Source organism: Pogoniulus pusillus, chromosome 5 (genome assembly GCF_015220805.1).
Source record: "Pogoniulus pusillus isolate bPogPus1 chromosome 5, bPogPus1.pri, whole genome shotgun sequence".
NCBI classification, from domain to species: Eukaryota; Metazoa; Chordata; class Aves; order Piciformes; family Lybiidae; genus Pogoniulus; species Pogoniulus pusillus.
The window spans coordinates 20,624,956-20,635,954 of record NC_087268.1 but is presented as its reverse complement, the minus strand read 5'-3'; the positions used below and the strand labels follow the sequence as shown (position 1 = coordinate 20,635,954).

Below are 10,999 nucleotides of genomic sequence, written 5' to 3'. Positions count from 1 at the left end.
GAGGGAGCTCGGGTGTTTACCCTGGAGAAGAGGAGGCTCGGGGGGGACCTCATTGCTTTCTACAACTACCTGAAGGGAGGCTGTAGCCAGGTGGGGTTGGTCTCTTCTGCCAGGCAACCAGCAACAGAACAAGGGGACACAGTCTCAAGCTGTGCCAGGGAAAGTCTAGGCTGGATGTTAGGAGGAAGTTATTGCCAGAGAGAGTGATTTGCATTGGAATGGGCTGCCCAGGTAGGTGGTGGAGTTGCTGTCCCTGGAGGTGTTCAAGACTGGATGAGGCACTTAGTGCCATGGTCTGGTTGATTGGATAGGGCTGGGTGCTAGGTTGGACTGGATGATCTTGGAGGTCTCTTCCAACCTGGTTGATTCTATGATAAGTTACCAATTGTGTAACACAGACAAATTGTCCTCTGCTATGCTGAGTTCACCCATTTGAATTGGGCCACTTACAAAGTCATTTATGAGACGTTTTTGTTCCTTTTGTTTTCAAGAAAATGCAAACTAAGTGCTTTAAAACAAGTGATGAACTACACTGGAAACAGTATCTTTTACTGCTGAATTACAGTTTAATTTTCTTTCTACATAGATGCCATGAGGTACAATCCCTAGGCCATCATCTTTAGACCATAAGAAAATGGAAGCGCTGTACAATAAAGGAAAAAAAAACCACAATAGAAATAATTTTCTTAAAAGTTGACAAATACTGGCCAAATACATCTTTAAGTATGCTTTATTTGCAGGTGATTTAAGAGATTTTTTTTTTTGGGGGGGGGGGAGGAGTAAGTCTCACCTAATACATGATGAATTATGATTTAGCGCCTAACAGCAGGGACACTGAGAGGATAGGACTGATAATGAAGTTCTTGATAAATTACATGTGGTTAAATGAGCAACATTCATACAGTAAAAAGAGCTGAAATATACATAGGAGGGATTATAAGCAGTTAATATTTTAACTATAAGCAGGAGATGCTGTAAGAAAAACAAGGAGTATATGGGGATGAGGAAGCTGCAGATATCTTAGTAATATCAGAAGCCATAGACTCTTTCCAAAGGCATTAGCTCTTCCCTGCAAATCACTGTACTCTTGAAAATAGCCTTTGCAATTTAAAACTCAGCTAAAACATTACCAAAATGAAACACTAATTCATTTTTTTTGTTTGTTTGTTTTTCATTACTTTAAGAATCTTGCAAAGAACTGAAACGTGGCATAGACAAGAAACGTTAATTACCCACCACTTCAGAGACTTTGCAGTCATCAAACTGAAATCCTAAGTGGCATGCAAAATCCAGCTATAAAAACTCACCACGAAATATTTTCAAGCGTAAAAAGCTAATGTCTTAAAATCTCTGACAGACATCCAGTTGTGCAGGTGAATTTTAATGTTCCTGGTCCTTGTCTTCCAAAGGACATCCAAAAGGACTCTTGTACTTTCTGTAGATGCTCAGCTTTTATCTACACTTTGCATGGAATTATTTACGAAAGCTTTAACTTGGGACAGTTACTAGAACATGTCACTGCATAGGGAGTAGTGCCAGAGATAGCATCATCTTTCCTTAACTGTATAATAAAATTTAAATCATCATCACAAAATAAAGTCCTAGTATGAAATTACATTTTTCCCTCACGTGATACATATATATATATATATTTATATATATATGTTAATTTGTATTGAATATAAGTCTAGTGATACTATCACAGTAATGTGCTGTACTGGTCTTTCATAGCGAGAAAACTGCCCTATTCATCTTTAGCATGCAAAGCTTGGAAGAACCAGAAATTCACAGAAAGTAGTACAATTTGTATATGCATCTTCTGCCGTCCCAAAGTTGACCAAAACACGCAAGGCCTTATTTTTTTCCTATTTTTTTTGGACAAAATCTACAGTTCTGTATACTGTACATTCACAGTGGGATCCCAGCCCTCCATACCATCTGCAAGAAGAATCAGGTCACCACTCTCCATCAGGGTAAACATTCTAGTATTCGATATGATAATCTTATGAACAATTGTTGCTAGCTTGAAGTTCAGCTATTCAGGACTCGATAATGTTCTCCTTTTCATGCCTCTGAAAAGTTTCTTGCTAGCGCATTTTGTAGTCATTAGATACCGACATTTCACAAAGCTGTCCTTTAAAATCCAAGTCTACAGTGAAATCCAGGTCACGCTGTGAAAAGATTTAATTGGAACATGTAAGTAAGACCATAAGCTCAGTGTATGAGTTCAGTTATCATCGCTTTGGTTGAAAAGACCTGTAGATTTAAGAGATACCTACTGAGGTTTCTAACTTCTGTTGTTAAGTGGTGCCAACATTGCAGAAGCAGAATATAGTATGTGTAATAGCATTCACCATACAATCTATGTCTAGAGCATCTTTGTGTAGTCTTAGGTGATTTAACATTCTGATGTCATTTAGGAAACTCCTGAAATGCTGTACTATCCTGGGTATTCTATAACCACTTTTAAAGAGTATTTCCCATTGAGGTGCTCTTAATCTGTAATAAAGGGCTTTATCACTAGGAGTTATTCCAGCTTTATCACTAGGAGTTATTCCAGAGCAGATCCGGTAAAATTCCCATTGTAGACAAGCCATCAGTCATTCTTATGACAGTCATGTCTTAACATGACACTTTTTTTTTTTTTTTTTTAAAGAGGCACTCCATAAACCCTCAAAATGAAGTATCTCTCCACAAACTCTTGAAAGACTTTGTGCTTCAGAAGAATCCTTCTGAACTAACAAATCCTTTTGAAACAAAGTGGTCTCTCTGTCTTACGGTAACTACCAAGAATACCTTCAATTCAGCACCTAAATCTCCATCATAAGTACCAAGAATGCATTCAATTCAGCACCTAAATCTCCATTGTAAGTACCAAGAATATATTCAATTCAGCACCTAAATCTCTATTCAAGTCCTTGCTGATGCCCAGCCATTTGAAATTTCCTTCATTTTTTCCCTCAGAAGAAATTTGATGCATTCAACTCAAAAGAGTTGTTTACCAACTGTTTCCCAAAGAACAACATAAAGGTGGGAAACAGACCATTCCTCTACTTTCCTAGCAAGTGGCAGCTTCAGAAGTGAATGTGCTTGTTTCAATGGATAAATTATTTTGTGTTTGTTTCTTCCCATGTACAAACATTACTATGCAAACCATATCCAATCTGTATTTAGTTCAAAAAAAGAAAAGGAATGCAAAATAAAGATGGCAATGAAATGTTAATATTTGCTGCAGTCAACTGCCAACTGCAGTCTTTCAATAACTACACCAGCATGGATATAATATAACTGGAGTTATACTAATGGCTATATGTTGTCACGGGAAATTAAGTGATTCTGCTCAAGGTTTTTGGCAGGTCACCGTTTCTCTCAGAAGATGTACTTCTCTACAGACATGGCTTGCCCATAAGACCATGCCCCATAGTCCTCTCAACAATTAGAAGAAGCACTGAAGAACTAACATACTTGGTGAAGGATTCAGCCCAGAGCACAGAAATTGAGGAATTTTAGTCTTAAACAAACCTCCTGTATTTTCTGTGGAAAGCTACCATTTTTAAACAACTGCATCACTTGTTTAGTCAGTTCAAGCACATTCATCAGTGAGTACTCAGCTGAAACAAGTTACTTAATTTACTAAAGCAGAGTTCTTAGTCCCTGAGTGGGAAATCTATCTAGAGAGATATGGAACTGAAATACTTAATCTTGATCATCCTGAGCTGACAGAATGAGTCTTGGCGGTGATTTTGGTGACAGTACAAAGAGAACCTTGCCTATTGGTGTCACCAAATGTGAGGCAAACTGATTGCCCAGCTGAGGGCAGCTGATTTAGAGATGTACCTGAATAATTTCTTCCATCTCATGCTAGCTTGTTTGAAGCCTAAGTTCTGTTACATTAGCTTTGCATTGTCATTGCTATGACCAGCTTAGATGAAACTGTGACTAGAGATCTTACTAAACATGAATGTAGAGCTTTGAACATGCTAATTGTTTTCCTTAGATGCGTTTTATTTTCTATTGTTTATATTTTGTTATCAGTAGGATTGGAATTAGAATCAGTGATGCTGACTTACCACATTTTTTGCATTTGGTTTCATGGATATAGTCCCATAGATTTCTTCTCCTCGTCTCACAGTTAAATAGTCCTCTAAGTAGAAGACAGTTTGCTTCCAGTGAGTATAGGGAGCATCAGGTGCTAAAAGATATATAGGGGTATTATTTATAGAAAATTCATCTTTCTCTTACAAATCAAATTAAGACTTGGGAAAAACTGAAAAAAAAAACAAATCCCTTTCTTCATAAAATCAACCAGGCTGGAAGAGACTTCCAGGCTCATCCAGTCCAACCTAGCACCCAGCCATATCCAATCAACTAGACCATGGCACTAAGTGCCTCAGCCAGGCGTTTTTGGAACACCTCCAGGGACAGCAACTCCACCAACTCCCTGGGCAGCCCATTCCAATGCCAATCACTCTCTCTGCCAACAACTTCCTCCTAACATCCAGCCTAGACTTTTCCTGGCACAACTTGAGACTGTGTCCCCTTGCTCTATTGCTGGTTGCCTGGCAGAAGAGCCCAACCCCACCTGGCTACAGCCTCCCTTCAGGTAGCTGTAGACAGCAATGAGGTCTGCCCTGAGCCTCCTCTTCTGCAGGCTGCACACCCCCAGCTCCCTCAGCCTCTCCTCACAGGGTTTGTGTTCCAGGCCCCTCACCATTTTTGTTGCCCTTCTCTGGACACATTCCAGCACCTCAACATCTCTCTTGAGTTGAAGAGCCCAGAACTGGACACAGCACTCAAGGTGTGGCCTGACCAGTGCTGAGTACAGGGGCAGAATAACCTCCCCTGTCCTGCTGGCCACACTGCTCCTCATTCAGGCCAGGATGCCATTGGCTCTCTTGGCATCTCTTGGCTCTCTTCTCTTATGCTTTAACTTATAAAATATATTAGCAAATGTGCTTTACCCCAACACTTTTCTATTGATTGTCAGTGGGATGATCTCTGATTTTTACTGCAAATGTCGGATGTGAATCCAGCAAGAAGAGATGCACAAAGGCAGGGATGCCACTGGGCGTGAGAGGCACTTTTTCTTTAATTTCATGTTGGGGAAATCTTTACCACTAAGTGCTTTGAAATTTAGAAGTCTAACTGAGTTAAAAAAGAATTACATACACCTATGAAAGAAAAGTTCATCAAAACCTATTAATGACAATGACACAGGTGAAAACATTGACTCACAATCCTGGAACAGCAGATTTTACAGTTGTTAGGGGTGTTCAAATTTGGACTTGGAGTTTTTACAGGCATATGATATGGGTAATTTACCAGAGATGGATCTTGGTCTAAAGTTATTTATTGTCTTGCTTAGCTGAATCACTTTAATATAAATATAAATAATAATATATAATTGTTATAAATAATACATAAATACTTAATATTTTGTATACTTCACAGTTTATTTTACTTGGTTTTATTTCTGATTTCAGTTCTCTGACAGTGCCTAATGAACTTGAACTGGTTACTTGTTTTGCCTAGCATTCCTGCAATTAAGGGCATCTAGGAACCTAAGAATAACTGTTAAGTTCAGAGATTTTCTGACCTGATTAATTACTTTTTTCCCCTATTTTTCTCTAGTCACTTTGTTTGATGCAGACATGTGCTCACTCTATTGAACCATGCTAATACAAGACCTTAACACTCTTTAATAATAAGCTTGTTCAATTTCAGTATTAATGTTACAAAAAATGGCTTCAGAAATTTTGTGACTGAGGAGATAATGATGTTTTGTTAACAAAAAAGAACCCTGTAAGGACAAGAATTTTAACAGTACCTTTTCCCCCAAAATTCTAGAATCAGAACATAAACAACCTTTTATATGTCAGACTTTTATATCAATTTTTATATATCAACATATCAAACTTTTATATATATATATTATATATCAATATATCAAGCTTATAAATAAATATATATATCAACCTTTTATATATCAACATATATATATATGTGTGTGTATATATATATAAATCTTTTATATATCAACATATCAGCCTTTATATATGCCTCTGTGTGTGTGGGGGGGTGTATATCAACATTTCATACATCAACATATCAAGCTTTTATCAAAACACATAAATCCAAGCTGGGCAGTGAGTGCCTGGAGAGCAGCCCTAAGGAGAAGGACTTAGGAGTGCTGCTGGACCAAAAGTTCAATATGAACCAACAGTGTGCACTTGCAGCCCAGAGGGCCAACCAGATCCTGGGCTGCAGCAGGAGAAGTGTGGCCAGCAGGGCCACAGAGGTGATTCTCCGCTCTGCTGAGACCCCACCTGCAGTACTGCATCCAGTTCTGGAGCCCCCATTACAAGAGGGATGTGGAGATGCTGGAGTGTGTCCAGAGAAGGGCCATGAGGATGCTCAGAGGGCTGGAGCAGCTCTGCTGTGAGGACAGACTGAAAGAGTTGGGGCTGTTCAGTGTGCAGAAGAGGAGGCTCCCAGGTGACTTTCTTGTGGCCTGCCAGTATCTGAAGGGGGCCTACAAAAAAGCTGGGGAGGGACTTTTTAGGCTCTCAGGGAGTGACAGGGCTGGGGGGAATGGAGCAAAGCTGGAGGTGGGGAGACTCATGCTGGCCATGAGGAGGAGGTTGCTGAGCATGAGAGTGGTGAGAGGCTGGAATGGGTTGCCCAGGGAGGTGGTTGAGGCCGCATGCCTGGAGGTGTTTAAGGCCAGGCTGGCTGAGGCTGTGAGCAGCCTGCTCTAGGGTAGGGTGTCACTGCCCATGGCAGGGGGGTTGGAACTAGATGATCTTTATGGTGCCTTCCAACCCTGACTCATTCTATGATTCTAGGGTGTGTGTGTGCCTCATACCTGTACTTCAAGTCCACTCCAAATCACACAGTTATTTTCTTTATAATTAAAAGAATGATAAATTAATGAAGTGACACTTGCTCATGTCCTATAGACTTGGATATTTTAGTGAAGTCTGCAGAGTTTTGCCAAGAGACACTCACTGAGAATCTAGACTAGTCTTCTAGACACTGGTTCATTTTGAACCTGAAATGAACCCATTTAGGTCTTTAAAATGGCAGCTGTGTCCTCCTATGAACAAATTTGCAGAGTCCAGTCCAAAGCATCATTGAGGTAATTAATAAAGATATAGAACCACACTGAGCCAATGGCATCCTGGCCTGGATCAGGAACGGTGTGGCCAGCAGTATAAGGGAGGTTATTCCTTCCCTGTACTCAGCACTGCTCAGGCCACACCTTGAGTGCTGTCTCCATTATGGGCCCCTCAATTCAAGAGAGATATTGAGGTACTGGAGCATGTCCAGAGAAGGGTGACAAAGCTGGTGAAGGGCCTGGAGCACAAACCTTGTGAGGAGAGGCTGAGGGAGCTGGGGGTGTGCAGCCTGGAGAAGAGGAGGCTCAGGGGTGACCTCATTGCTGTCTACAACTACCTGAAGGGAGGCTGTAGCCAGGTGGGGTTGGTCTCTTCTGCCAGGCAACCAGCAACAGAACAAGGGGACACAGTCTCAAGTTGTGCCAGGGAAAGTCTAGGCTGGATGTTAGGAGGAAGTTGTTGGCAGAGAGAGTGATTGGCATTGGAATGGGCTGCCCAAGGAGGTGGTGGAGTCGTCGTCCCTGGAGATGTTCCAGAAAAGCCTGGATGAGGCACTTAGTGCCATGGTCTGGTTGACTGGATAGGGCTGGGTGCTAGGTTGGACTGGATGGTCTTGGAGATGTCTTCCAACCTGGTTGATTTTATGATTCTAAGTGCCTCATCCAGTCTTTTCTTGAACACCTCCAGGGATGACAACTCCACTTCTTGAAGATGGGTGTGATAGCTACCTTTTTCCAGTCACCATGACCTTTCAAAGATGTTAGAGGGTAACCTTGCCGTGATACTGACCAGGACTCTCAGCATGCTTGTGTGCCTCATGTATGGTCCTATGAAGGACTTGTGTTCAGAGGATTGGGAAGAAAAGCAAAGCACTGAATAGAACAAATGTAGCATTTGCCAAGTGACAGGAGACAGAATTTGGAGACACAGGCAGCCTTCCCAAGCAGGCCTCCAAGAAGGCTGAGACATAGTTGCAGAAAGAATGATGAGAGAGGGCAAGTCATCCAAACTGAAAGGATGCTAGGATGGGAATGCATGAGTAAGCATTCAGAACCTCTGGAGCAGCAGCCTGTGGGCATTACAGCTATTTTACAGAAGCTAGGCTTTGCGGCACTGCTCAGGAACCTTCTTCTTCAGAGATGTTCAGAAAGACTGAAGATTGCCACTCCTTTCCTCTGGGTTTTTTTTTTAATGGCCTGTAGGCACAGAAGTAACTTATACAAGTTCAAGTGAGCCTGCAAAAACTTCTCTGTAAGAAAAACACCATGTCAAAATCAATAATCTGGCCTAGACTTTTATCCAGCTGTAGCTTCTTCTCCCTGAGAGTATCTAACTGCTTTCCTTCCTCAAGTTTTATGTCTTCTTATGTGCTAAGGGAAGCTAAGACCAGCCATCTTGTAGAATGGCCTTGATTAACCTCTCCTTATTTCATACACCCAAGTACAGGTTGGGAAATGATCTGCTGGAGAGCAGTCCCATGGAGAGGGACCTGGGTGTGCTGGTGGGTAACAAGTTATCCATGGCACAGCAATGTGCCCTTGTGGCCAAGAAGGCCAATGGGATCCTGGGATGTATTAAGAAGAGTGTGCCCAGCAGATCAAGGGAGGTTCTCCTCCCCCTCTACTCTGCCCTGGTATTCAAGACCCCATCTTGAATACTTTGTTCAGTTTTGGGCTCCCCAGTTGAAAAGGGACAGGGATCTACTCAAGAGAGTCCAGGGGAGGGCTATAAGGATGATTAGGGGACTGGAGCATTGACTGATGAGGAGAAGCTGAGGGACCTGGGGCTGTTTAGTTTGGAGAAGAAAAGACTTAGAGGGGATTTATTCAATGTTTATGAATCTCTGAAGGCTGGAAGTCAGGAGATGGGGGACAGGCTCTGCTCACTTGCTCCCTGGGATAGGACAGTGGATGGAAGCTGCAGCATAGGAGATTCCACCTCACCACAAAGGGGAACTTCTTTACTGTAAGGGTCACAGAGCACTGGAACAGGCTTCCCAGAGAGGTTGTGGAGTCTCCTTATCTCGAGCCTTTCAAGGCCTGTCTGGATGCATTCCTCTGTGACCTGAGCTAGACTGTATGGTTGTGCTGTGGCAGGGGGTTGGACTCAATGATGTCTTTGAGTCCCTTCCAACCCCTGATATCATGTGATCCTGTAATCCTCCATTATATCAGGTCAGACAACCTACTTGTGCTTGTTTGAGCCTAGCTGGGATATTTTGGTGAGAAGAACTAGATGATAGGCTGTGAAAAGGAAACAGTGGTGATGGCTGCTGCACTCATAGGCTTGCTGAGATGGATAAGAACAAGAACATAAATATAGAAAATGGAGTTGCTCTCTGTCTCTGGGGCTGCACGAACTTTTCTCTCTAACCTAAATTGCTTCCTGACTAATCCATCTGCTTCCTAACCCCCCTGGCTGACCCTCCAAACTCAGCTTGAGCATAAGGCAAAATCTGGGGTAAGGCAGAGGGGTGGGGAGAAGGTGGAAGGGTGGTTGGGAGCCTCTCCTGGGGACTCTGGTTTCTGGGAGGGCTGTTGTGTTTCTGTATCACTGTTTAACTTGTCTATGTCGGTCTATAACTGTATAGATTGTAAATACCTGCTTGGATATTGTGCTCAACTGTAAATATAAAGCTGCATTCTTTAATTTCCATCTCAGCTGAGTCTAGTCTGGGTGATTTTCTTAAGTGTGTGTGTGGGGGGAGCAGGTAACACTAACATCCAAACCATCACACTATTAAGGTAGTTTTCAGTTAACATCCCAGTGCTCGGCTGAGTCTAGTCTGGGTGATTTTTCTTAAGTGTGGGGGGAGGACAGGTAACACTAACACCCAAACCATCACACTATTAAGGTAGTTTTCAGTTAACATCCCAGTGCAGTAACTGCACTCTTCAGAGCTGCTTTTACAGAAAACTGCAGGTTTGACTGTATGACCTTTTGTAAAAGTTAACAGACTGTCTCCTGCTGAGGGGGAAAAAAAAAATCACCTTTCTGCAGAACAAACAAATGCCTAAACCCTAAAGTGTTCTCCACCTTAGCTAATCTTTTTGCTATTCTCGTCATTAAAACAGTTAGGTGATTTTTAAATTTCTTGCAATGTTGCCTGGTTGATTCATTCTGGCAAACAGTGGGGTTATTGCCTTAAATATTTGCTCACTAAGGTAATCTAGAGTTTCACATTTGGGTTGCTAGAGCTCCTTTGCATAAGCACTATGTGTGGGGTTATATCTTGGGGGGGGAAATAAAGAAGATGGTGTTTTCCTAGACTGAGATAAGCAGGTGTCTTTGTTTCATTTCAGATGCATGGAAAACTAAGATACAGAGCTGCTCTCTCTCACCGAGGCGACAATTGCCTGTCTATTCTGAGAAGCTTGACACAGAACTTATACATAACTGGCAATGGGTTTGATGTCCTGGGCCAGAATTCCTGCTAAGCAGGAATAAGCAGCCAATATCTGATAAATCACCTGCCCTGAGAAATGTCTTACTCAAGGATGCATACAGTGGGATCCAGGCTCCCTCAGCAGATGACACCAAGTGAAGTGGCACAGCACAGAAGCCTGAGGGACAGGATCCATCCAGAGGGATGTGGACAAGTTGGAGAAGTGACCTCTGTGAGCCTGATGAGGTCCTGAACCCAGATCAGATCCATTTCTTTTATCACAGGATGTTAGGGGTTGGAAAGGACCCAAGAAGATTACTGAGTCCAACCCCCCTGCCAGAGCAGGACCACACAATCAAACACAGGTCACAGAGGAACACATCCAGACAGACCTTGAAAGGCTCCAGAGAAGGAGACTCCACAACCTGCCTGGGCAGCCTGTTCCAGTACTCTGTGACCCTTACAGTAAAGTTCCTCCTTGTGTTGAGGCGGAACC

At 42.4% G+C, this 10,999-nt stretch overlaps 1 protein-coding gene across 1 annotated transcript in view; it reads right to left on the bottom strand.

Annotated features, from left to right (window-relative positions):
- Positions 1 to 546: 546 nt before the first annotated feature.
- The window catches only part of LOC135175614 (protein arginine N-methyltransferase 8-like), a 55,069-nt gene continuing 44,616 nt past the window's right edge, over positions 547 to 10,999 (bottom strand). The window contains exons 7-8 of the mRNA XM_064143946.1: positions 4,071 to 4,192; positions 547 to 2,171 (exon numbers count right to left, since the gene is read on the bottom strand). Coding sequence (XP_064000016.1) covers positions 2,088 to 2,171; positions 4,071 to 4,192 — 206 coding nt within the window. The 3' untranslated portion in view covers positions 547 to 2,087. The remainder of the gene's footprint in view (positions 2,172 to 4,070; positions 4,193 to 10,999) is intronic.